The 27,508-nt window shown below is 35.1% G+C and overlaps 1 protein-coding gene across 2 annotated transcripts in view; it reads left to right on the forward strand.

The window, feature by feature from the left end:
- Not11 (CCR4-NOT transcription complex subunit 11) overlaps nt 1-27,508 on the forward strand; it is a 36,971-nt gene that overhangs the window by 1,467 nt on the left and 7,996 nt on the right. The window contains exons 2-5 of one of the 2 annotated variants that reach the window (XM_069825228.1): nt 6,408-6,499; nt 15,446-15,594; nt 25,646-25,768; nt 27,050-27,225. In XM_069825228.1, coding sequence (XP_069681329.1) covers nt 6,408-6,499; nt 15,446-15,594; nt 25,646-25,768; nt 27,050-27,225 — 540 coding nt within the window. The remainder of the gene's footprint in view (nt 1-6,407; nt 6,500-15,445; nt 15,595-25,645; nt 25,769-27,049; nt 27,226-27,508) is intronic. The other variant, XM_069825229.1, reaches the window with a different exon arrangement.

The following is a 27,508-nucleotide window of genomic DNA, read 5'->3' on the forward strand; positions in this document are numbered from 1 at the left end:
TTTCAAGGTACTTACATTTATTCTAGTGGCAAGTACATAAGTAACCTTCACCAGTTGTTAAAAAAAAGCTCAATGTGATACTTCGTTTTGTCCTGAAATTGTTGGTAAAATTAATAAAACGTTCCAGAAGTAACCTATATTCATACCAGTTAATGAGGGCAAATAAGTTAGCTCTAAACTAACAAGTTTAGATCGGGTTAGGTTGATATGTGTACAGTTCAACTCAAGCACCGGTACTTTATTTTTGCAGTATTGTAGGTCAGCCAGGGATGTTTCTGTTCTGATTTAAACAATACAAAGTAAAATAACTGTGTGATGGCATAAACCATGCATTATATTTACGGGCAGTATTCTTGAAAAGAGAAATTAGTTCATCTAGATAAATATGAACAATTTAAAAATTGAGGACAAGATGAAGAAATGAAAGCAATTGAAAAAAAATAGTTATTTTTTATAAAAGAACTAAATATACAACCACTGTAGAAAGTTGTTTCACTGATAATCTAGGAAATCAACTGTCATTTAATTTTGTTTTTAATATTAACTTAGGTACAAGTTAATGTATGTGCCACTAGTAAACATTCCTACAAAACATGGAAAATTGTTAGTGCTTATAGTATGGAGCAGTGGAGATAAGATGTAATCACTAGGAGAGCCGTGTGCCCACCCAAACTGTCAGAATACATGCCTTACTTATATACCTACCAATTTGTCGTGAGTGAAGGAAGATTATTGCTGCATTTCCTTAATATGGTGTAATATGAGAAAGGGATGTCAGTGTCACCAACTGTAGAGAAATTCAAAGGCTATACTTTTAGTGCGATGTGTGGTCGGAAGAATTATGAGTGAATAATACTGACACCTAAATTAATTCCCTCATTTTGTTTCGAGATGTTGCTGTCCCTGCTAGATGCTGAGTCGGAAGAAGTGGGAAGCACCGCATCATGCTGAGAAGAGCCCAATACGGCGACTCTCTATAACCACTGCTTATAATTTTTACGTTATGTTCCTTAAGTGTGTCTTTTGTGCAGTAGTAAATGCGTTACTGTAGTGAACATTCCATATAATTATACTTACTCTTAAGGAACCTGCAGGTTCATTGCTGCTCTCACATAAGCCTTTCATTGGTCCCTATCCTATGCAAGATAACCCCAGTCTCTATCATCATATCCCACCACCTCCCTCAAATCCATTTTAATATTATCCTTACATCTACGTCTCGGCCTCCCCAAAGGTCTTTTTCCCTCCATCCTGCCAACTAACACACTATATGCATTTCTGGATTCGCCCATATGTACTACATGTCCTGCCCATCTCAAACTTTTGGATTTAATGTTCCTAATTATGTGAGGTGAAGAATACACTGCATTCACTTCTGTGTTGTGTAACTTTCTTCATTCTTCTGTAACTTTATCCCTCTTAGCCCCAAATATTTTCCTAAGAACTTTATTCTCGAACACCTTTGACCTCTGTTTATCTCTCAAAGTGAGAGTCAAAGTTTGACAACCATACAGAACAACTGATAATATCACTATTTTATAAATTCTAACTTTCAGGTTTTCTGAGAGCAGACTGGATGACAAAAGCTTCTCAACCGAATAATAACAGCCATTTCCCATATTTATTTTGCATTTAATTTCCTCCCGAGTGTCATTTATATTTGTTACTGTTCTCCAAGATGTTTGCATTTTTCCACCTCTTTGAAGAATAAATTTCCAATTTTTATATTTCCATTTCGTACAATATTCTTGTCACGAGACATAATCATATACTTTGTCTTTTCGGGATTTACTTCCAAACCTATCTCTTTACTTGCTTCCAGTAAAATTCCCGTGTTTTCCCTAATCGCTTGTGCATTTTCTCCTAACATATTCACGTCATCTGCATAGAGAAGAAGCTGATGTAACCCGTTCAATTCCAAACTCTCTCTGTTCTCCTGAACTTTTCTAATGGCATATTCTAGAGCGAAGTTAAAAAATAAAGGTGATAGTGCATTGTCAAATACAAAAAATGTGATCAGTAGTGGATCTATTATGCCTAGAACCGCTCTGATGATCCCCAATAATTTAATCTACATATGGAGTTAATCTTCTCAAAAGAATATTGGACAAAATTTTGTATGACGTCAATGAAAGTGATATTTCTCGAAAGTTACTACAGTTATGGTCTGTCCAAAACTACTTCCGCTGACAAATGGCACCTTTAGCATATTACCATCGCAACCATTCAAATCAACCAATCATGAGAGATGTGTAACTATGGTAACGGGACAGTGTTGTGAATACAGTGCCCGGAATGACTGAGTTGGCTGGTTAGTGCGTGCTTTGTGTGAATTAAAAATATTATTTAGTTGTATTATTGTTTTAGTGCATTAATAACACTAGTCTGCAATGAAATTACTGCCTCCAAAGTTTGAATGTTTTTAGGGTATTTTTACCATGCTGAAATCAAATTCACAGCCAGAAAGTTCCTATCACGTACCATCTTTTTGTTATTTTAATTTTCTTGTAATTTATTACAACAATCTATAGCGTAATTATTTAAACTGTAATACTTTAACATATGTAGTTTTAGTATGTTAAGATATGAAAACCAAATGTATTCAACATATTTTCAAGGTGTTTGTATTGAAAACCAAGGACCCCGGATGTTTCTTAGCAGATAGGAGGGTGCAAGTGCATAAGGAAGTTAGGGCGAAATAACGTGCAGCTTCGTCATTATTTTTATTTGTGGGAGATAGAAATGTCAGCCACTTCTTGATGAGAGACTGAACTCAACTCGTTTAGTTCCTCTCACATTTCATTAGTCTGCGTTTCATCTGGAAATGAAACGAAATTAGTTTGAAGCTTTATTGTGGAGTAGAATATTGAGAATTTTTAGTTCAGTAAGAAAGTATTTACCATGTTGCATTGAGGATGTATGAATAATCCAGACCACTTTTGTTATGTGCCTTATGTAGGATATACACATTGCCTAAGCAGAGGTGTAATAGCCTATTACAAATTTTGTGAAAAAGTCATACCAAGCCTATTTTGGAATCATACTTGGAGACCAAAGTAAAGCTTGGGCACCACACAAAGTATGTAGAGTATGCATTGAAGAACTTCGTCATCTGATCAATTGGAGAAGACCGTTGCTATCTTTTGGAGTACGTATGGTTTGGAGAGAGCAGTCGAACCATAGTAATGACTGCTACAACTATGAAGGGGTACGATTTTAAAAATAAAAATCAAATCTTGTATCCGGTTGTTTGGTCAGCCGTTTTACCTGTGCCTGATGTACCAATCCCTTGCGACCAGAAAATCTTGAACATTTTCATCTGAGTCTGATGTAGAAGTGAGGGAAATTGTGACGAATGACAATGACTATCTACCAGAATTGGGTGCTGCAGAACGTAACCAGAGTGAATTAAATAGTTTAGTAGGGATCTTGCGCTCCCTGAAGAGTTTGCAGAGTTGTGAAGAAAAAATTCTGCTGTGCCCAGAAACATCATTCTATTGGTATCGACAATGCGAAATAGATTTTAAATACTTTTTCTCCGAAGATGATAATCTTGTATAAGTATTGCAGTAATGTGAAAGAATTTATGCTAAAACTTGGACTTCCAAACTATTACCTAAGTGAATGGAGACTGTTCATTGATGCTTCCAAGCGAAGTTTAAAGGATTTCCTCCTTCATAACAGAAACATTTTTGGTTCAGTGCCCGTTGCCTATTCAGTGATCCTCAAAGAATATACCTATACAAATTTGCAATTGCTGCGACTAGACTACAGGAACACAACTGGCAAGTTTGTGATGATTTCAAAGTTCTTACTATGTTACTGGGTCAGCAATCTGGTTTTACCAAATTTCCATGCTTTCTTTGTCTGTGGGATAGCAGGGCACGAGTTGATCACTGGACTATGAAAGACTGGCCACCTCGACAAAATCTGGACTTCGGTTCTAAGAATGTTGTGCGCTAAAACTGTGAGTCCTTCTAAAGTTGTGCTGCTACCTCTCCACATCAAGCTTGGCTTAATGAAACAGCTTGTAAAAGCTTTAAATAAGAAAGGAGACTGTTTCAAGCACATATGTGAGAAATTTCCACTACTATCTGAAGCAAATTGAAGGAAGACATAAGAAAACAGATGTTTGGTGCAGCATTTAAAACATTATGGACGAAAAGGAGAAATCAGCATGGATGTCTTTCTGTGAAGTTGTTTTAAAATTTTTTGGCAACAAGGATCCTAATTACCGAAACATTGTGGCCAACATGCTTGAAGCATACAAGGAACGTGGTTGTAACATGAGTATCAAAATTTTCTGTTTTCTCAGCTAGATTATTTCCCCAAAAATCTAGGATTTTTCAGATAAGAACAAGGTGAACGATTTCACAAGAATCTGCAGGAGTTTGTAGGGTAGTACCAGGGAGACTGGAGCATCAGCATGCTTGGTGATTATTGTTGGATGTTAAAGCGTGAAATACCTGAAGAGAAATAAAAGAAAGAGGAACAGGAGGACTTTCTCAACTAAGAAGCAATACATTGTGTGATACATTTATATATCCAATAGTGAAGTAAACAAAGCAAAAACACTCTAGGGACATGTATGAACAACCATACACATAATTTCAGCAAGTTGTGTCTTTTAAATATTGTTTTTGAATTTGAAATAAATAAACCTGATATGATAGAAGCAAATGGATTGAAAATTCGGATTCAGCACATCGACATTATATAAAATCACATTATTTAGTTTAGGCAACAAACACAAAATTGAAATTCACAGGCTAGTGTAATTATTGTGTTTAAATTATATTAGACCTATTATCTTGGTGGAGTGTGTGACTAGTGTGCGTTTTCTAGTTTCTGCGAGATTTTCTAAACAGGTGACTTGTGCAATGTCGGAAGGAAGAAAAGGCAGGCAGAGAACAAAGAATATTGGAGAAGGTGCCCTGTTAAAGAGTCAAGCGCGAGAGATGGTTGTAATGTAAGAGAGTATTTTGAGAGGGAAAAAAGATAATGGCGAGCCTCTTTCACCTTTGGCGCAAGTCGTAATGAGAACTGCTGCTTGTGTTAAAATTAATAAGAGCACTGTTATCGATTGATATTGGGAAAGAAAAATGCCCTGTAGATTGTTAATCATAAATATTTTTACAGTTTTTTCAACGCCTTTCTAACAATATTACATCGAAGAATATTGGCACTCATAAAAGTAAAGGCTTTATATTAAATTTAAACCTGTTTTTACAGTTTACAGTCCTTTCGACGCTTTTCTAATGGTATTATGTTGAAGACAGCTGCTGCTGCAATTTTGTCGGATGTAGTTTTGATCAAGGAGTAGTCTTGTCCCCCTTCTTAAAAATAGGTACAATTGTGGACTCCTTCCATTATTCTGGTACATTTTCCTTTTCCCAAATAACAAATACAAACTTATAAATTTTGCTAGTTAATGCGCTTCCACCCTCTTGTATCCATATAACTATAGTGCCATAGAAAGTGAAATGTGTTGTGGCAGTGATAGAAGTGTGAAAAAAATCATTTACAGTGGCGTATGTGTATTCAACTTTGTGCAATAAAAAGTGAAATGTAGTGTATTTGTGATAAAATTGGGAAACAATTCGTTTACTGTGTCGCATGTTCATTCCACCGTCAATGAAGAAAGGTTTAAGAGTGGCTACAGATTTTTTTTTTTTTTTTTTTTTTTTTTGTTGCTGATTCTGTACAAGAGCACTATCAAAGAAAGGCATGTTTTCAGTAAAAAAATGTTTCAGTTGAATGCACCATTATTGACATAAATATATTTAAGGTCCAGGAAGGACTGTGGGAAGAATTTTAAGAGTCATTCAGTTGCAGTCATGGCGTGCTTAGGGTGCTGCATGAGGTGGTGTAGTGTTTAGGCAAGAAGACTGACGACGAAGTAGTGGATTTTCGGTCTCCAATTGGTGTCGCCCCTCAGTTTTCCTTTTGTTGTCGACTAGAAGCCAAGGATGTAAATAAATCATTCATATGTTGATAGTGCTCTTGTACAGAAATAACCGAAAGTGTATTCAATGACAGGTTTAGAGATTTATAGGAAATATCCATTAACAAATTGAAGTAGAGGGAAAATATAATAATCTGAAAATTAATGAACAAGAAATAAGAGTCCAAAAACCTTGTGAACATATTCACTATCTGGGAACAAACTTCATAGACGAGCTTATGGTTATTTGATTCCCATTCTACCATAAATACTGTAATACTCATTACCCTTTATTACTAAAATTCACAGCTTCGAAATTCGGTTCACTTTGTTTATAATACAGGAAGAAAGGAAAAGCAACCCCAAAGTGAACTATTTTATTTAGTCTACCGATTTCTGTAATAAACTAAGATTAAATTTAAGAAGGAAGGATTTAATTGCAATTAATTTGGTTTACTTGCAGAATATTAAATGAAGAAAGCACTGAATCCCAGACTCTTGAGTCTTTAGCATCACAAATTCACCAGTTTTTCACCAAACAAGATCATTATAAAGGTAAAATCCTATAGTTATAGCGTATTGAACTCAAATTTAATTGAACTGTATACATACACGTACTCCCCCCTCCCTTTCACCCTCCCCTTCGCTCTAGCTTCCTCCTCTCCCTCTCCCGCTCTCTCTCTAAGTGATGTGTTTATGGTTTGGAGTATTCTTGTTATGCACGAATGTTAGTGACTTGTTTCGTTACTTAAGTTCTTCATTTTGTAATGATTAATCAGACCAGTTTTGTGGTTGCCAAGGACATGTTCATACTTTCATATTGTGAATGGAAGGAAGTTATTAAAATGTGTCTGCTGTCTGCTCTTTTCCAGTACACACTCAAAATATTGGAGTTCCCTGTTGTTCAAAATAATTACAGTAATACAGCTAACACAGTGTTAAGAGTTGCTTATAAGTGTGAGGAGTGTTGGAAATCTTCTGTTGTATGAGACATTATCTCCTAATTGTGTAAATACCTGTACATTTAAGATAATTTTTAAAATATGTTTTGACTGGAAAATTATATTGTATCAAAGCGTTCCACTTTTTTGCACCTCAGTATATATCGTTTATATGTATCTTGTTGAGTAATAATTTTATTTGTATTACACTTAGTATAGTTTGTCTTTCACAGCAGCCCTACTATGAATAATAATACAATTTGATTAGGATTCATAGAGCAGTGCGTCGCATGCCTCCAAAATCCGCTGTGTGTTTTTAAAAAGATTTTGCAGGAGAAAGAAAAGAGCATTGTCACTTTTAATTCCAAGGAAGGTTATAATTCAGCTTTTATGATTTCATCAGAATCTATGCTTGGTACTTCTGTCCATTTATTATTCAGAAGTGAAAACACTCTCTTAGTAATGGCATTGGATCTTTGAATACACCTCACTTTCGCCACCTATGCTGGCATAGGTAATGAACATTGCATGTAATATGGGAATGATATCACACAAGACGGAAGGAAGTAGGCAAACAGTGCGGATGTGGAAAATTATTTTTGAGGAAATATTGAAATGTTAAATATGATCGAATCAGGGATTTTGGAAATTTTAGTTGGGGGGGGGGGGATTAAAAGTTATGAAATACAGTAGAAATATTCTTAAATACCTGAGCTTGAAGACTGAAGAAAATATATGATAAAAGCTGGGAAATATGGGAGACTTGGCAACCGTATCAATTTGTATATTTCATATAGACCTAATGATAAAGTAAAGCATGCCTATCCTGTTGTCTTCCCTCCCCATCCATGTGATTAAGTGCAATAATTAGGCCTATATATAATATTGGACAACAATCTTAGGATGCATAGTTGTCAACATAAATTATTTGGCGCAAATTAATATCAATTCATACATAAACAAAGTGCAGGTTGTCTTGTTAGGAACCCACTGTTTTGTAGGTAGAGGAGGGATCCTTGGGGGCTAAGGGACCTTCCTTGAGGCAACTCCTTTGTTGGTTGCACGTTGTGTTAACATTCCACTGCAAAAAAAAGCTTAGTTACGAAAATGTCGATAGGTTGGGGGATTCGAAGTTGGAGGGGCGGTGGCTGTATTGAGAGACAAATGGCAAAAGCAAGTAAGCACAGAGCTCTTATTATCATACGTCCCAGAAAAGAGTGGCGGGCCAGCAATGAACTGCATGGTTTCTGCAGTGCGCTGTTTGTCCCGCGAAATCGAGCTCCAGTAGCCATATGGTATTTAGTGTGCTTAGAAGTCATGTAATGAAACTCTCGATTCTTCAAGTGTACAGCATTAGTGTATACAGTTTAGTGATTATTGTGTATTTAGGTAATGCCTAGCAACAAAATCGCACTGTGTAAACGTGTGTATATGTACAATATGTACATGAAAGGCAGAAGGTCGTGTGCAAAAACAAGACGAAAATTTCGAATAAAGTTTCCAAACTGACCTGTGCCTTCTCCAAAACAGATAGGTAGGTAGATAGATAGATAGATAGATAGGTAGGTAGGTAGGTAGGTAGGTAGGTAGGTAGGTAGGTAGGTAGGTAGACCGACCAGCCAGCCGCTCTTTTCTGGGACGTATGATAATAATAGCTCTGTAGTTGATAAAGCTCCTGGCTCTCAATGTGAAATGATGATGATGGAACTGACCCATTGCTCTGCATAGAAACATTGCTGAGAAAGGTGCACTCTTATATCAAATGACTAATAACAATTGTACAGCTGTCAAAAAAAAAAAGTGGCCGCACTCATAAACATTTTCTAAATCCACTTTGTATCACGGTGATGTTACATGATGCAATGCACTTGTAGAAGCCGTTTTCGGAACTATGGAGTTATTCGATATTTGAGTCTCATTTTATTTTGTTATCGTTCTTTAGCGATATAAATAATATTCAAGTTAACATTTATATTTTATCGTTTTTTAGTGATATAAGTAATATTCAAGTTATCATTTATATTCTGTTATCATTCTTTAGCGTTATAAATAATATTCATGTTATCATTTGTATTGTCATTGTTCTTTAGCGATATAAATAATATTAAAGTTTTCATTTTATTTTGTTATCATTTGTTAGCAATAAGTATAAATTAATACTATTCGAGTTATCATTTGTATTCAGTTATCGTTTTTTAGTGATATAAATAATATTCAAGTTATCATTTATATTCTGTTATCATCCTTTATCGTTATAAATAATATTCAAGTCATCATTTATATTCTGTTGTTCTTTAGCGATTAAATAATATTGAATTATCATTTATATTCTGTTATCGTTCTTTAATATAAGTAACATTAAAGTTATCATTTATGCTCTGTTATTGTTCTTTAGTGTTATAAATAATATTCAAGCTATCATTTTATTCTGTTATCATTCTTTAGCAATATAAATAATATTAAAGTTATCATTTATATTCTGTTATTGTTCTTTAGCCTTATAAATAATATTTAAATTATAATTTTATTTTGTTATTGTTCATTAGCGATATAAATAATATTCAAGTTACCTTATCATTTGTATTCTGTTATCCCTGCATAATAAATTTTAACTTTTTTTTTTTTTTACACTGGGCATGTGATACATGTTTTCTTTATAATTTGAACTTCCTGAATACAAATATGACAATAAAAAATAGATGTTTGTTACGGTGTTTGAGAAATTTTCGAATTTATATCTACTCAAAGTACAGCTTTATATAATGACAATAAGGTTAAAAACTCACTGTTCAGACGATTACAGCTTTCTTTTTCTGCATTTTCTTTTGTACTGGGAATCAGGTACATCATGAGCTAAAGTCCAATAATAATCTGCTAGCATGTTGGTACTCCACTGTCCTTAGTATCTTTTTTCCATAGTTGAAATTTCTTACAACCCATAGTTTCATACACCAACAGTAAATTTTGCACTAGTTCTTCATAGTTCTCACATCTATGGTTACCCAGAAAATTTAATGCAACCTCCTTGAATGCAATCCAGGTGGCTCTCTTTTTTTTTTTTTTTTTCAACAAAGATTCGAAGTGATTATCCATTATTTCTCTAATTTGTGGTCAATTGAAAACTCCCTCTTTTATTTAGAGTCATTAATAGCAGGATATATTTCCTGGGTATATTTAAATGCTTCAGTTTCATGATTCATCCCTTTAACAAAATTCTTAATTAACCTTAACTCAATGTGTAAAGAGGATAAAATTACTTTACTTTGAGGTACAAGGGGTTGATGTATAGTATTTCCCTTCCCTGGCTCTAGTGATTGTCGTGTTGGCCATACTTTTATTTTATAATGCTTATCTCAAGCGCAACTGTCCCATTCACACAGAAAGCAACAAAATTATGTGCAGCCTAATTGCATTCCAAGAAGCAATGCTACAACCTTCAAATCCGCACATATAAACCATTTGTACTTCGAATATTATCATTAAAGTACACTTTAAAGAAATACACATCTTACATAGAATACTAACACCACGGAAATCTCCTGGTAAACTGAAGCGATTTCATATGACGAACCTGTTTCTCCCCCTCCAAATGGAACCGAAAAGGGCAATAAAACAATTCTTCTAGAAGTGGTTTTGACAGGGTGGTCTATTGCAAAATATAAACTACAGTAATGTCATTAAAGCTCACAGTGAAAGAAATACACATCTCAAGTAAAATCAGGTAAATTCAAGAAAATTCATACCGCGAACCTGTTTCGCCCCCTCCAAATAGATTCGTAAAAGGGCAATAAAATAATTTCTGTTTCTACAAGTGCTTCTAACACCATGTATTGTGGATCCCTATCATTACGGCATGGCGCGTCCTCAGGTTGCGGATAGAGGAGACGGCCTCCAGATATGGAGGGTAGCTGCGAATATATTGAATAAGCAGTCATGGACAGCCGATAAGGGGTGGTCCTCCAGCTTGGGGGTTGGGCGAAGGGCTAACAACCCATCACCATAAAAAATAGCTTGTTACGAATCCCTACAATAAGCCTCGGAATAGGACTGATTCTTTGGCACGACCACAGCAAAGGAATAAGGTTTTGAGATTTGGCACTTGGAACATAACTAATCTTTATAGAACAGGAGGGGTAACATTAGTAGCAAAAGAACTAGCTAGATATAGAATAGACTTCGTGGGAGTACAAGAGGTTAGGTTAGATGGGAATGGCGTATCACAAATAGGAGATTACTTGTTGTATTATGGGGAAGGAAGCAATAATCACCAATTAGGAACAGGATTCTTTGTTCATAAAAGAATAAAATCAGCAGTAAAAAAGGTCGAATTTATCAGTGACAGGTTATCATATTTAGTACTTAAGGGTACTGTCCCATTCACACAGAAAGCAACAAAATTATGTGCAGCCTAATTGCATTCCAAGAAGCAATGCTACAACCTTCAAATCCGCACATATAAACCATTTGTACTTCGAATATTATCATTAAAGTACACTTTAAAGAAATACACATCTTACATAGAATACTAACACCACGGAAATCTCCTGGTAAACTGAAGCGATTTCATATGACGAACCTGTTTCTCCCCCTCCAAATGGAACCGAAAAGGGCAATAAAACAATTCTTCTAGAAGTGGTTTTGACAGGGTGGTCTATTGCAAAATATAAACTACAGTAATGTCATTAAAGCTCACAGTGAAAGAAATACACATCTCAAGTAAAATCAGGTAAATTCAAGAAAATTCATACCGCGAACCTGTTTCGCCCCCTCCAAATAGATTCGTAAAAGGGCAATAAAATAATTTCTGTTTCTACAAGTGCTTCTAACACCATGTATTGTGGATCCCTATCATTACGGCATGGCGCGTCCTCAGGTTGCGGATAGAGGAGACGGCCTCCAGATATGGAGGGTAGCTGCGAATATATTGAATAAGCAGTCATGGACAGCCGATAAGGGGTGGTCCTCCAGCTTGGGGGTTGGGCGAAGGGCTAACAACCCATCACCATAAAAAATAGCTTGTTACGAATCCCTACAATAAGCCTCGGAATAGGACTGATTCTTTGGCACGACCACAGCAAAGGAATAAGGTTTTGAGATTTGGCACTTGGAACATAACTAATCTTTATAGAACAGGAGGGGTAACATTAGTAGCAAAAGAACTAGCTAGATATAGAATAGACTTCGTGGGAGTACAAGAGGTTAGGTTAGATGGGAATGGCGTATCACAAATAGGAGATTACTTGTTGTATTATGGGGAAGGAAGCAATAATCACCAATTAGGAACAGGATTCTTTGTTCATAAAAGAATAAAATCAGCAGTAAAAAAGGTCGAATTTATCAGTGACAGGTTATCATATTTAGTACTTAAGGGTAGATGGTGCGACATCATAGTTATAAATGCTCACTCCCCTACAGAAGAGAAAGACGACCATATAAAGGATAGCTTCTATGAGGAATTGGAACATACTTTTGATCAATTGCCTAGATATCACATGAAAATTTTATTGGGGGATTTCAACGCTAAAGTAGGACGGGAGGATATTTTTAGACCAACTATTGGAAAAGAGATCCTACACGCAATTAGTAGTGACAATGGAGTTAGATTAGTCAACTTTGCCACATCGAAAAATTTAATTGTCAAAAGTACAACATTCCCCCATAAGGATATACATAAATATACTTGGACTTCTCCAGATGGATTGACACACAACCAAATAGATCACATCTTGATAGATAAACGGAGACATACTAGTATAGTAGATATTCGAACTTTCAGGGGTGCAGACTGTAATTCTGACCATTATTTGGTGATTGGAGAATTAAGAGAAAGATTATCAGTAGCCAAGCGAGTAGAGCAACAAGTTAATATTACTAAATTCAATATTTTGAAATTAAAGGACGAGGAAGCTAAGCAAAATTATCAGGTCGAAATTTCGAATAGGTTTGCCACTTTAGAAAGTTCTGACGAAGTTGAGAAAGAATTAGATGTTAATAGCGTGTGGGAAAATATCAGAGATAGTATCAAAATTGCAGCAGAGCATAGGTTATTATGAAACTAAGAAAAAGAAACCGTGGTTTGATGAAGAATGTTGCATAGTAGTAGAAAGAAGGAAACAGGCAAAATTGAAATTCTTACAGGATCCAGTTGAGGAGAAGAGAGATAATTATTTCAATGAAAGACGGGAAGCAAGTCATACACTTAGGAATAAAAAAAGAGGTTACTTGAAGGAAAAACAAATGAGGTAGAAACAAATAGTAAGAATAAAAACATTCGAGATTTATATAAGGGTATAAAGGAATTTAAGAACGGATATCAGCCAAGGGTAAACGTGATCAAGGATGAGAATGGTGACTTGCTTGCAGACTCTCCATCAATCCTAAACAGATGGAAGAACTATTTTGCGCAACTACTAAATGTACATAGGCCAAATAGAAATGATCGGGATGAAATTGAAATACAAACTACTGAGCCATTTATACCCGAACCCATGCTTTCAGAAGTCGAAATTGCGATAGAAAATCTGAAAAAGTACAAGTTTTCAGGTATCGATCAAATTCCAGCAGAATTAATACAAGAGGGTGGAAGTGCATTATATAGCGAAATTTATAAACTTGTACTTGCTATTTGGGAAAAGGAAATTGTACCAGAACAATGGAAGGAGTCCATAATTGTACTATTTTTAAAAAGGGGGACAAAACCAACTGCGGTAATTTTCGAGGAATATCACTTTTGTTGACGTCGTACAAAATTTTGTCCAATATTCTTTTGAGAAGATTAACTCTGTATGTAGATGAAATTATTGGGGATCATCAGTGCGGTTTTCGGCGTAATAGATTGACTATTGATCATAGTTTTTGTATTCGACAGATAATGGAGAAAAAATGGGAGTATAAGGGTACAGTACATCAGTTATTCATAGTTTGCGATAGATTAATTAGTTTAGGAAATTGTATATTTATTATGTAGAACTACATTTGTATATAGATCTTTTGTTAAATTATTAAGTTTTGTACTTTTGTGAACAATATCAATAAAGCTATCTATCTATCTGTCTATCTGTCTGTCTGTCTGTCTGTCTGTCTAATCAGTTATTCATAGATTTCAAAAAGGCATATGACTCGGTTAAGAGGGAAGTATTATATGATATTCTTATTGAATTTGGTATTCCCAAGAAACTAGTTCGATTAATTAAAATGTGTCTCAGTGAAATATACAGCAGAGTCCGTACAGGTCAGTTTCTATCTGATATTTTTCCAATTCACTGCGGGCTAAAGCAGGGAGATGCACTATCACCTTTACTTTTTAACTTTGCTTTAGAATATGCCATTAGGAAAGTTCAGGATAACAGGAAGGGTTTGGAATTGAACGGGTTACATCAGCTTCTTGTCTATGTGGATGACGTGAATATGTTAGGAGAAAATCCACAAACGATTAGGGAAAACACGGGAATTTTACTGGAAGCAAGTAAAGTGATCGGTTTGGAGGTAAATCCCAAAAAGACAAAGTATATGATTATGTCTCGTGACCAGAATATTGTACAAAATGGAAATATAAAAATTGGAGATTTATCCTTCGAAGAGGTGGAAAAATCAAATATCTTGGAGCAACAGTAACAAATATAAATGACACTCGGGAGGAAATTAAACGCAGAATAAATATGGGAAATGCGTGTTATTATTCGATTGAGAAGCTCTTATCATCCAGTCTGCTGGCCAAAAATCTGAAAAGTTAGAATTTATAAAACAGTTATATTACCGGTTGCTCTGTATGGTTGTGAAACTTGGACTCTCACTCTTAGAGAGGAACAGAGATTGAGGGTGTTTGAGAATAAAGTGCTTAGGAAAATATTTGGGGCTAAGAGGGATGAAGTTACAGGAGAATGGAGAAAGTTACACAACACAGAACTGCACGCATTGTATTCTTCACCTGACATAATTAGGAACATTAAATCCAGACGTTTGAGATGGGCAGGGCATGTAGCACGTATGGGCAAATCCAGAAATGCATATAGAGTGTTAGTTGGGAGACTGGAGGGAAAAAGACCTTTAGGGAGGCCGAGACGTAGATGGGAGGATAATATTAAAATGGATTTGAGGGAGGTGGGGTATGATGATAGAGACTGAATTAATCTTGCACAGAATAGGGACCGCTGGCGGGCTTATGTGAGGGTGGCAATGAACCTTCAGGTTCCTTAAAAGCCATTTGTAAGTAAGTAAGAAACAAGTGCTTCTAACATAGTGGCCTACTTATACTAATATTGTTTTCACATAATGGATCGTCACATTTGTAAAACAAAATAGTTACACACGAAATACAGTGATTTTTAAAGTAAAATGCATAGAAAATTAGTTATATTGTGCATCTCGAAAACGCGAACTGATGGAATATTTTGCTTTTTATTTTTTAATTCAGGAGGTCGAAATTAGTAAGAATTTGTTAGTTTTATGTGTGGTGCAAAATGACTGTTGACCAGTGATTATCATTCTTTAGCGATATGAATAATATTAAAGTTATCATTTGTTATCTACAGTTAGGTTCATATGCAGTTGCATGTTTCAGTGGGGTGCGCTATTATCCTGCTCCTACAACAAACAGATCTGCTGCCCAAGCCAACTCAGAGACTGGCAGCTATTACACTTCTCCATGACTTGTATAGAGGAGAATCAATGGCTATGAATCCCTTTGCAACAGTATTCATTCATTTGTTGGTAAGTTTCGTGATGGGTTTAATTTGATTGATTTTGAATAAAAATAACATAAAGCAGAGCTTAGTATTTGGTTAATATAATATAGACAATATCATATTTTTCGATGTCATCAACTAATTCATAAAATCATAATACAGTAATCCTTCCATATCCATGGGGGGAAATCGGCCTGGGTAACATAGTCGGTATAGTGTGGCCTTCTGTGCCCGAGGTTGCGGCTTCGATCCCGGCCCAGGTCTAAGGTATGTAAGTGTGCTTAAATGCGACAGGCTCATGTCAGTAGATGGCTGGATATAACCTCGGCAGTTGTGAGTGTCGTTAAATAAACCACAATTTAAAGTTTTTCCATGGGGAATACATTCTGAAATCAACTGCAGATACTCAAAAACGCAGATAATACCAACCCTATAAATAAGTCTTTTGTCGATAACATACATACCTATGATACAGTTAAATTGACAAATTACAAACAATAAGACATTAGGAGAAGCTAGCAATACTGTCAAAATATAATTACATGTGAACACTCTCACTCACTGCCTAAATTTTCTATAAATCTCTTCAGATTAACATGCTAGATGCTAAATTACGTAAAAAAATGTTGCCAAGGTTAACGGATAAGGTGGGATTACTGTAACATGTTATAAGATTTTAGATATTAATCAGTGGCGGCTGCTCTTTATGTGTTGCAGTGCTGCAGCACACAGTTAATTTTCTATCCCTAGCATAATCTTATTTTAATCTTTCATTCGTTTTACATGCTCCAATGTACAAAGAATCGGGAACTGCTATTGTCTATAGTTTGTACGTCATCTGCTAGTCCCAGTTGGTAATGTGTGCTCACTTCCTTATCACAGTGAAATGCAGCAAACCTTGCACATGCGCACATTCTCTTGATGTATGATGTAATGTATGGTTTCCCATTATAAACAATGTGAGCTGCAACAGCAAGCAGCGAGTTGAAATGACTTGTTCACATTGGCGTTTTATAATATCTACAACCAATCGGAAGTGAGTGACTACTTGTACATGGGTTACAGTCTACAAACAACTACAGTGACTATATGAATACAGTGTGGCCATTGGACATATTGTTTCTGATTGAATGTTGCGGTCACATGGTACAATGCCACCATTAAGATTCCAAACAAATAGTTGGAACCCGTGTTATTCGTCTTTAAGACTTGGAAAAATAAAGGATTATGTCTGATTTTCAGCTGATCTTATGGATATACCTTCAAGGTAAGATAATTAAATTTCTTTAACATATATAGATTTAAGTATTCTTACCGTAATCCACGTAATATTTGTGCTATAATGCAAAAGTTGAAAACTTAACATCAGTTGTTAGCATGATAACTGATTTTATTATTTCCTTTAAGTAATTAAACATTTAAACAGTCGTCCGGATAAAAATCAGAAATTATATTAGGCTGACGTATACTCCATTATTTACAATGTATATTTCCATTTTCAACCATAGTTAACAAATTATGAAACAGAAAATCGTGAAAGAAATCTAAGTTGGCTACTATTCAGTACATTTAAGCTTCATTAAATACATAAGAAATTTTTTAAAGCTTTAAGCATAACGAACTTTATACAGTTAGCCTACAATGAAAACTCTCTATTACTATTAAATTATAAGTACATGTCACAATTTATTTAATCTGTACCTATAAATATTTATTGAAAATGTTCTTCAGTAAAAAACAATAGATGAGCCATATTTCACTAATCAAATAATATTTTAGCTTATATTTGTATTTTCTGTCTCTTGTGGAACCATGATATTCTATACTTTCTCCAAAATTTGTATAAAAATATATTAATTATTTCACATGCAGTTTTTATTACAGATATGGTTGGATGTGCGTCTATGGATGTACAAATCGACCCGAGAAGGGCTTTGGAATGAAAAAGTTCACTAAGGATCCTGGAAGTAGGAAGATCTGGACTTCTAAAGCCAGAATGAGGGCTGAATTCCTACAGAGAGCTCTGTCCTTTGTGAGATAGCGACATTTTGAAGAATCAATATGGGGAAAAACCCGAGAGGATGGAGGATACTGACATGTTTCACACAAGATTGGAAAATTTGTTTAGTGTGCAGGTAGTGAGATCAAAATAAGTTACTCCTAATGCGTCCCAGTTTAAGAATACTTTAATAAGACTGATATGTGTGTCACAGTTTCTTAATGATGTGTCAAAGAGTAGTTATTGATGAAGATGACAGAGAATTTTTAAGTGGCTTCCGAGATGTTTTACAAGAGAAGGGTAATACTATGCATGATGAGCAATTGACTGCAGGCCTCCAAAATGAGTTACAGTGAATTGAGTTCATTAAATAATATTTGTGGATATATAATCTCTGGTATTATGAAGACTATAAAAACTTGTGAAGTGTGTTTAGACATTTTGTCTCGCATATCATTCATTAGAGTATTGATATGTTGAATTTAAAAGTATTAAGTGCTTCAGAGAGAACTGCTTGATTTTCCATTTATTGTAATCATTTAACTCAAATTTTTCTGTAAATCAGAGCATACTTTTAGTAAATATTGAGCTAATGTAAAATATCTTAACATTGACTTGAAAATATTTTTTCCTACATAAGGTGCAGAATGTTAAAACAATTCATTTTCTCCCTGCCATAATAATATGACAAATTGTCCCTAGGTTTTCATTCTTAGGCTTAAAATAGCTGGTATGCACAGGCCTAAGCAGAAAGAGAGTAGTAAGTTGTTGCTATGCACAGCATTTGGAATATTATTGTTCAATTCCTGCAAATTTATATCATAGTTGTTTAGACCCACATAACCATTCTGCTGACCTAGTTGTTCATTTATGTTTAACAGACCCTAGTGATTTATGGCTTAAAAAAAATACGGGCTTTTGTGAAGGACGTGTCATCCAATTACTCGCGACTTTTGGTATGTCTTACACATAAAAATATGCGACAGGTTAGGTCAGGAGTGTATTTAGGCCTAGGCAGACTAGGCAACTGCCTAGGGCGCCAATTTGAAGGGCAGTTTTTAAGTTATTACTGTTAATTTTTATTATATTTTTTAAAATTTTATTCATAACTCTTTAAAAAAGTACATAAACTTAAACGCACAATGAAAAGGATATGAATAACATTGGCAACAATCAGTTCAAATTGAATCAACGGTCCCCCAACTGAAAAAGGACAGTTTTTCAATAATAGTGTCACAATGCGATTATAGCACTTTTTCCAATGTTATGCCCTCTCACTGTGAGAGTCTCACGTGATAACATTAAAGAACTTACTGGCATTGTATTACAGTAAAAGAAAAATTAAATGCTTAAGTAGAAAAGAGAGTAATGGTAATAAGTCTGTTGCTATGCAGATACACAGCATTTAGATTATTATTGTTTAGTTTCTGCAAATTTATGAGTTTGTTTTAGGCCTACCTAGCCATTCTGCTGACCTGGTTATTCATTTTTATTTAATAGTGATTTATGACTTTAAAATGTTATGTATATGTAGGATTTGTTTTTACTGTGATTATATGGCATTATTGTTCAACAATTATCTTAGCTTGGGAAAATATGTAATCCTACAAGATGTAGTTTTGATGCAATAAACATAATAAAACATCTGATATCCCATAGCAGTTAACCTAACCTTGCTTTGCAGTTTAGACCTATATTATTCCACGACAACTTACAGGAAGCAGGTAAGACAGGTAGTATTTTTGTTTTTATATACCTCAGATCTTATTTAAAGACGTTGAGTGTCAATAATTGTGAATACATGAGTATTAGGTTACGATTTTCTTATTAGCTCCATAAGAGCCTTCAGTGTGTTTGGAATCTTAATGGCGGCGGGTGGGCGTGTCCAACTCCAATGGCCACACTGTATTCATACAGTCACTGTACAAACAACGCGGACGTGACGACATCTCTGAGGAGCAGTAGTGTACTATTTGTGAGTTTGTGTCTATTTTACAAGTCCTGATCACAGAATGTAGGAACGACTATTTTATTCTTATGCTAATTATTAAACTTTCCTGTAAAACTAATGTATTGTTTATAACCAGGGAAAGGATTTATATGTAAATACATATTTACTTATAAAGCTAATATAATTTATATTTTGCATTATCTTTATGTTTCACAATGTGTAGGGTTGAAAAATCCTACTTTTATTTTCCATATTTTTCCATATTTTAGAGTTTAGTACATATTTTCGTTAATTTCCATATATTTTCCATATTTCATATAAAACAGTCCATATTATATTAGGTTTAACAATAAAACAAAACAAAATTCCATTAACTTTTAAAAATACATTTCAACAATAGAGATTTAAACACATGTTCAGTAATCCCTTTAACATCAGAGTTATTTGAAAATTAGCAGTCCTATCAACAATGGGAAAGTAAGTTACAAAACTGTATTAATTTAATTTAAAATTTTTAACAGACTTCAGTTGTGCAGCTCAACAGTTAAATGCCAGTCAGAGTACACATAGGTTCAGTTTTGTAAATCATACTATAAAGACGATAAATATGCCAAAAGTACGTCATTCAGTCAATTTAAAATCAAAACTAACAAGTTACATTTCAGAATTTAAAGAAGATGGTTTATCAACTGACAATAAAATATTATTTTGTAATTTGTGTCAGTGTGCAGTATCATCTACACAAAAGTTCCTGGTGCAACAACACATTACAACTAGTAAACATCAGGCCAACAAACAACTAAATTCCAAGCAGAGACAATTGTTTTTAACACAACCAACAACATCGAATGTAAGATCTGAGTTTAACATCGACCTGTGCCGTTCTCTCATCTCTGCTGATATTCCTCTCTACAAACTAAAGAATAAGGTCTTCAGGGAATTCCTTGAAAAATATACTCAACATACAATCCCGGATGAGTCAACACTTAGGAAGACGTATGCTCCATCCATCTACGATGAGACAATACAGAAGATAAGAGATGAAATTAAAGATAGTTCAATTTGGGTTTCCATTGATGAGACTCCCGACAAAGAAGGTAGACTTGTTGGTAATGTAGTTATCGGTTTGTTAAGTGAACAATATTCTGAACGAATTCTTTTACATTGTGATGTTCTAGAAAAGTGCAATAACAAAACTATAGTTAAACTGTTCAACGAAGCTATGGGTATCCTGTGGCCAAAGGGTATTATGTACGATAATGTGTTATTCTTTATTAGCGATGCTGCCCCTTATATGGTCAAAGCTGGACAAGCATTATCTGTTGTATATCCTAAATTGACTCATTTTACTTGTGTGGCGTATGCATTTCATCGTGTGGCAGAAGTGGTCAGAGACAATTTCCCTAAAGTAGATTTGTTGATTTCATCAGTGAAAAAAGTATTTCTCAAAGCTCCCAGTAGAGTTAACGTGTTGAAAGAAATGTACCCTGAAATTCCATTGCCACCAAAGCCAATTTTAACTAGATGGGGTACATGGCTAGAAGCAGTTGAATATTATGCCGAACATATAGACTCTATTAACAATGTTCTCCTTGCATTGGACTCTGAAGATGCAGTTTCAATTGATACTGCGAAAACAGTTACCTGTGACATAAGTGTGAAGAGTGACTTAGCTCACATTCAGCATACATTTTCATGCATCATAAAAACGCTCAAAAGTCTCCAAAATAGGCACCTTTCACTATCTGAAAGTTTTGAAATTATAAATAGTACTGTGGAACAACTGAATCGTGGTAGAGGTAAAGTTGCAGATGCAGTAAGAGCTAAGGTGGACACTGTACTTTCAAAAAACCCTGGATATGAAGAACTACAAAAGGTTGTTGCTGTGATGAGTGGTGAATCAACAGTGAAGATTAACTTGGACTTATCCCCAGCAGACATTGTGAAATTGAATTATGTACCAGTTACTTCTTGTGACGTCGAACGCTCTTTTAGTCAGTATAAATCTATCCTCAGAGACAATAGAAGAAGATTCACTTTTCAGCACTTGAAAGAAATGTTTGTAACCTATTGTTATGGTAACAGACAATAAAAATTGTGTTTTGTTGAAACTACATTGGAAGATAAGGTACGTCCATTATATTTTTTGTTTAGTTTGATTAAAATGTACCAATATTTAACGTACATAGTCATTTTTTTATAATTTTAAGTCCATATTTAATTCCATATTTTGGTAAAAATCCATATTTAATTCCATATTTTGGTAAAAATAACTACATATATATTTACATATTTCATATATTTTTAGTCCATATAAATCTGTTCCCTGTTTATAACATTTATTATTAGCTTATTTATATGTACTATATTTAATAAGGGTACTAAGGATGGATTTAACAAGAAAAAGAATACACTAGCTGTATTTGTTGACCTTAAATCGGCATATGGTAATGTTTGGAGATACAAACTCATCATGAAACCAGCAATTAGGCATTAATGCTAATGTGTTAAGATGGATATCTGAGTTCATTATTCAAAGATATTGCTCTACAATCTATGGACAGGCAACTTCCAAATATAAGCAAACACATTTTGGTGCGACCAGCCTCATGGTCTAGTGGTCAGAGCTTCTGGCTATAGTTCATGAGGTCCCGGGTTCGATTCCCGGTTAGAGCACAGGAATTTTTCCTTAAAGGGGATTATTCCTGTGTTCGTCCATGGTCTGGAATTTAGGTTAAGTTTAGATTTAAGACCTCTCCTGGCACCACATTATCATAATCATCCTATCACATCATCGGGGTAATGTAACTCCGCCTTCCAGGCGCCCCAACCTCAGAAGTGGGTTACAATTAAGCCATGGCCAGGAGAGAAGACCAGAAATGTCGAAAAGACAACCTGGTGGCATTGGATAAAAAAAAAAACATTTTGGTGCTGTATTAAGCACAGTATTGTTTAAGATATACATTAATGACCTACCACAACAATTGGAAAAATCTAGTGCTAAAACAAACAAATTTGAAAAACTCCAAGAAATCATACAGTCATCTCCAGATGACTTAAAATTTCTTCTCATTACGAAAGAAATCAGTTGAAGTAAATCTTAACTACAGTGATGCTAAGTTACAAAGAACAGACAGTGTTTGTTCCATAGCAGTACATTTTGATAGTAGGCTTACGTGGAGAAATCACAACTATATAAGTGGAAAGGCCACCAAAGGATTCAAACTACGGAAGAGATTAGCAGGAGCCAAATGGAGTTGTTCAAGGAGTACACTAAACACAACCTACAACACTTACATAAAACCTGTCCTTATAACTGGTAATAAGCAGATACTGAAAACCAAGCCCGGGGCAGTTAGAACCACTCCCATTGAAGCATGCAAATAATTACCAATTATGGTAGCTCTTGAAACTCAAGCCCTTCCAACTTATGAAAAATTAAGATGACTGACAAATAGAACAGATGTAACTTCACATCTACACTAAAGACTCAAAACGGATTCATACAGGAAATTGTGAAGATTAGGGAAAATCTAGAAATACCAACTGGAAAAGAAAATATAATATATATACATCTTGTTTACACGACTTTTAATACTGTATCACTTCGGAATATGTATTATATGACTTTCTTGTGTTACATTGTGTCGCACCTGGTTTACATGTTTCGACCTATTATGAGTCATCCTCAGAACTGGTCGTTGTTGGTCTTGGCACCTCTTGTTTTGTTTCCTATGAGGGTGTTTGTGTGGTGTAATGTGGAGTCAAAGAGTATGTGTGTTGAGAATATCGTTGGGGTGTGTTTTCGTGTGTCTGTATATTTCATATTGTTCTAGTGTGTTGAGTTTCTGGCTTTTTGGTTGGATGTGTAGTATTTCCATGTCAGGGTTGATGTCTCTGTGGGTGTGGTTAGCATTTGTGATGTGTTCTGCATATGTGGAGGTGTTTTGTAATTTTGTTATGGCTGTGATGTGTTCTTTGTAACGTATAATACTTCAACTGATGATGTTCCAACATACGTAACAATCATGAAATAGGACAGATGCCTTCGTGAAACTGGGAGTTTGGTTTCAAAGTCAGGGCACCACACCAAGCGCGCTGTTCCAGTGGCTGATGTCAAATTAATCCATACTGTACGTATTTCCAGCGCAGCCCCCATAATCGATCTGACTAGCAAGTAGGAAGCTAAATTTACCTCATTCGACAGTATACAATGTCGTCTATAAAAGATTGCGCCTATGGGTGTACAAACTTCAGATTCGTCATCAAATCAAACCTGAAGACAAGCTGCAATGAAGGGCATTCGCGGAGACAATTCTGGCAAAAATTGATGAAACTGAGGCATTCTTCAATATGGTTACATTCCACACTTCCAGGTAGGTTAACAAACACAATTGCAACATTTTCATGAGCTGGACTCCAAAGCTGCAATCCAGTCCATCAGCTCAACTACATCCCCTAAAATGGAAAAAGTAAAAGAAATTCATTGTATGGTAAAACAAATTCAAATGCTAAATAAAAAAGTGGTCTTCCAATGGATCCCGGCCCACTGCAGACTGAACGGTAACGAGAAAGCAGACATGTTAGCAAAGAAAGGAACTAAAATCAACTTAAAAACAAATTTCAAGTTCCCATATGAATCAATAAAACGAATAAGTAACAGCGAACAGGCAAAACATCAAAATTCAAAATGGAAAGAATCATTCAAAGATCCAAAACTAATTCCTGATCTACCTCGAAAATCTGCCATGGCCATGTTTAGATTGATTGCCTCAGTAAACACGTCCATCGTATTGGAGTACTGAATTCACCTAAATGCTTACTGTGCACCAGAGAAGAGGACATGGAGATGGAGCACCTGGCTAATTGTGAAACTCTTAGGACATTTGTGGACCTTCCATCAAAATATTGGGAAGCAAGAAGGATGATGACTTCATTGTTAAATCCAGAGCTTTAGATACACACAATTGCCGCATATGGGGGACGGAACATCCTACACAGTGGAAGAGTATGAGTGGTGTGCACTGTTGAAGGACAGAATCATAGGTCCATTCTTTTTCACAAGAACGTACCTAGACATGTTGCAGTTGTACGCTGTGTCACAACTTCCTCCCAACAAGATGGGGCGCCATGTGGATATTGTGAGAGATTTCTTGGATAATGAGTTCCCTCAATGCTGGAGTTGCTTGGTCCCCTAGAAGGCCAGACATTACGCCACTCGATTTTTTCCTGTGGGGGTTTATCAAGAATCAAGTTTACCAGACACTAGTTCGTGATCTACCGGATCTGCGCCATAGCATTATTGCAGCTCGCAAATGTTACTCCTGCAATGCTGCAAAACACATGGAGAGAGATGGAATACAAATTTGATGTCTGCCGTGCATATCGAGATGTATTAGGTATTTAAAAAATGTTATGAGTTACTCTACCTGTGGGAGCAAACCGAGTATAAATATCAACAATACTTTTGAAGTAATAAAGTAAGCGGAACACACTGTATGTATAACAGGAACACTTGCATTGAACGTAGTGGGGACTATGTTGAAAAATGATGAAGAGTGTGTATTCAATTAATAAAACAATTATTAAGGTTACTTTTTGACTCTCCCTCGTCTTTAAGTTGCTGCTGCTTTGGTATCCCACTGATTTATAGCTCCTATCCACAGCTACAGATAAGGATTGACCTGGATGTTGGCTATCACTGAAGCGAATTTCTTTTACCACAGTGATATTCTGGGGATGGTGAAATCCTGTAGGTAGGATGGTGGTAATGATTATGCAGTGGTGTAATGCCACTAGTGGAAACGAGAGTAGCCCATGAAAACCTACAATGAAACAAGCATCCAATTCCACCTGGACCCACCGAGATTTGATCAATATGTGTAGCTAAAAAGAAGTTATAAACAGCATTTTTGTTATTGTTAAACATTTTCTATAGTCTATGGTTATTGTAATAAACTAGTGATTGCAATTCTGTCAGTAAGATCATTTGCCACAAAAAATTTCTAGCAGGTGTTTTAAGTACTTAAGACAAGTTTCACTATATGGTCATGTCAGACAAATAATAGTTTATAACAACAAAACTCTCTATATGTATATTTTTCTAAATATGTATTTGTATTACAGCATCCTCCTGAGGAAACCAGCAAAGGCTCAACACGGAAGCTGGAATATGCAGGACAACTACCTCGCCTTTCAACAGTTGAAAAGAATTTTCTGGCACAGCTTATCACTAATCCAACAAAAGATGTATGTGTAAATCCTGCCTTTTACCTGCTTTATGGAATAACTTGCAAGGAGCAAACTCACTGTGGAAGTGACTTCGGTAGAAATGTTACACAGGCATACCCGTGTTTGAGAGAATTTGTTTACCTTTCGATCTCTTCATCTTTGTTCATAACTATCTGTTCACTTGTTTGTTTAGTCAGGGTTTTGCTGTACCCACTATTATCTGAGTTGACTTCTCAGTAATACTGTCTTTACACATGTCGTTTTAATTATGTGGTGTGCCTGTGTGAATTCAATTTAGAAAAGTGTATCATCTGTGACATATGACATTCTTGCCATTACAGTTTATGCATAGTATGTGTAATATGTTACTTTTTAATACATATTTTATTATTTTAGATTAAAATACGTTATTTTATTTGAAGAAATATAATATTGTTTCTAAAACAAGTAACTAAATCTGCTTACGTTATGTACCAAACCTATACGCACATAGAATTATTCCAATTCAGAAACAACTAAGTAAACTAAAAAAACTCCAAAAGGAAATAACATTTCAATGGATACCTAGTCATTGTGGTATACCTGGAAACGAGAAAGTCGATAATATTGCAAAACAGGCAACATATTTGCAACCAAGACCTCTTCAAGTGATATCTCTATCCAGTGCTTTTGCTTCAGTAAAGTCTCATTTTACAAACCTATGGATCAACAATTGGCTCTCTTCTGAAAAAGGAAAAATTTTACAGTCTGTACAAAAGAAACCAAATGACTTGGAAATATACAAAAACTTGCCCAGACATGTTCAAACATTTTTAACAAGAGCCAGAACAGGTCACATTGTCACTCAATTGTACCTACACCGATTTCACATTTCTGATAATCCTACTTGTCTGTGGTGTAATAATCATGATGAAGATCTGGAACACATTCTTCTACACTGTCCATCCATAAACCACAAAAGAAGTAAATTAAAATCATCAGTACCAGCTGCAGAAGACACAGCCCTGCAGTATATATTGACTACACCCCAACTCTGGCTACTAGCAACAGGCATCTATAATGAACACCGATCAAAATACCCCTCATTTCTCATGAAAAACAAAAACTGAATAGACTACAGTGGACTATAGTGGACTTTGTTGTCAGCAAACAGCTGGATACATTAAGAAGATTGATTATTATTGATTATTATTATGATGATGATGATGATTATTATTATTATTATTATTATTATTATTATTATTATTATTATAATATCATTATAATGATGTTAAATGTGTTGATGGTCTTCGATTTCAGTTATTAAAGAAAACTCCAAATCAGATCTTGAACAGTGAGCTGGGAACGTTTCACAATGTTGACATCACCAGTATCCAGCTAGCACTGGCAGAGAGACAGTCAGAATTGCCCCATACCAGCCGCTCTGGCATTCCAATTATATTACCAGATAATGAAACCAGATTTAGTTCAGTAAGGTGAGAAAACATTTTTGTATATTTCTTAAAAATGGAAGAATATGAAGTATTAGTTGTGAGTTTGTGATTTTTTTTATTTCTTGTATGAAGTTTCATTCATATAAAAGCTGCGTAATAGTATAATTTCGTAAGGCAAAAACTTTGTCGTAAACATTATATTACTGAACAATATTTTGATTTCCTTTATAAACACATTTTTTATTTTACAGTCAAGAGTCAAATAGTAAAGCAATTTCCGTATGACATCACATATTGTTTGATATTGTCTCAGGTGTATATTGGT

This window comes from Periplaneta americana, chromosome 5 (assembly GCF_040183065.1).
Source record: "Periplaneta americana isolate PAMFEO1 chromosome 5, P.americana_PAMFEO1_priV1, whole genome shotgun sequence".
NCBI classification, from domain to species: domain Eukaryota; kingdom Metazoa; phylum Arthropoda; class Insecta; order Blattodea; family Blattidae; genus Periplaneta; species Periplaneta americana.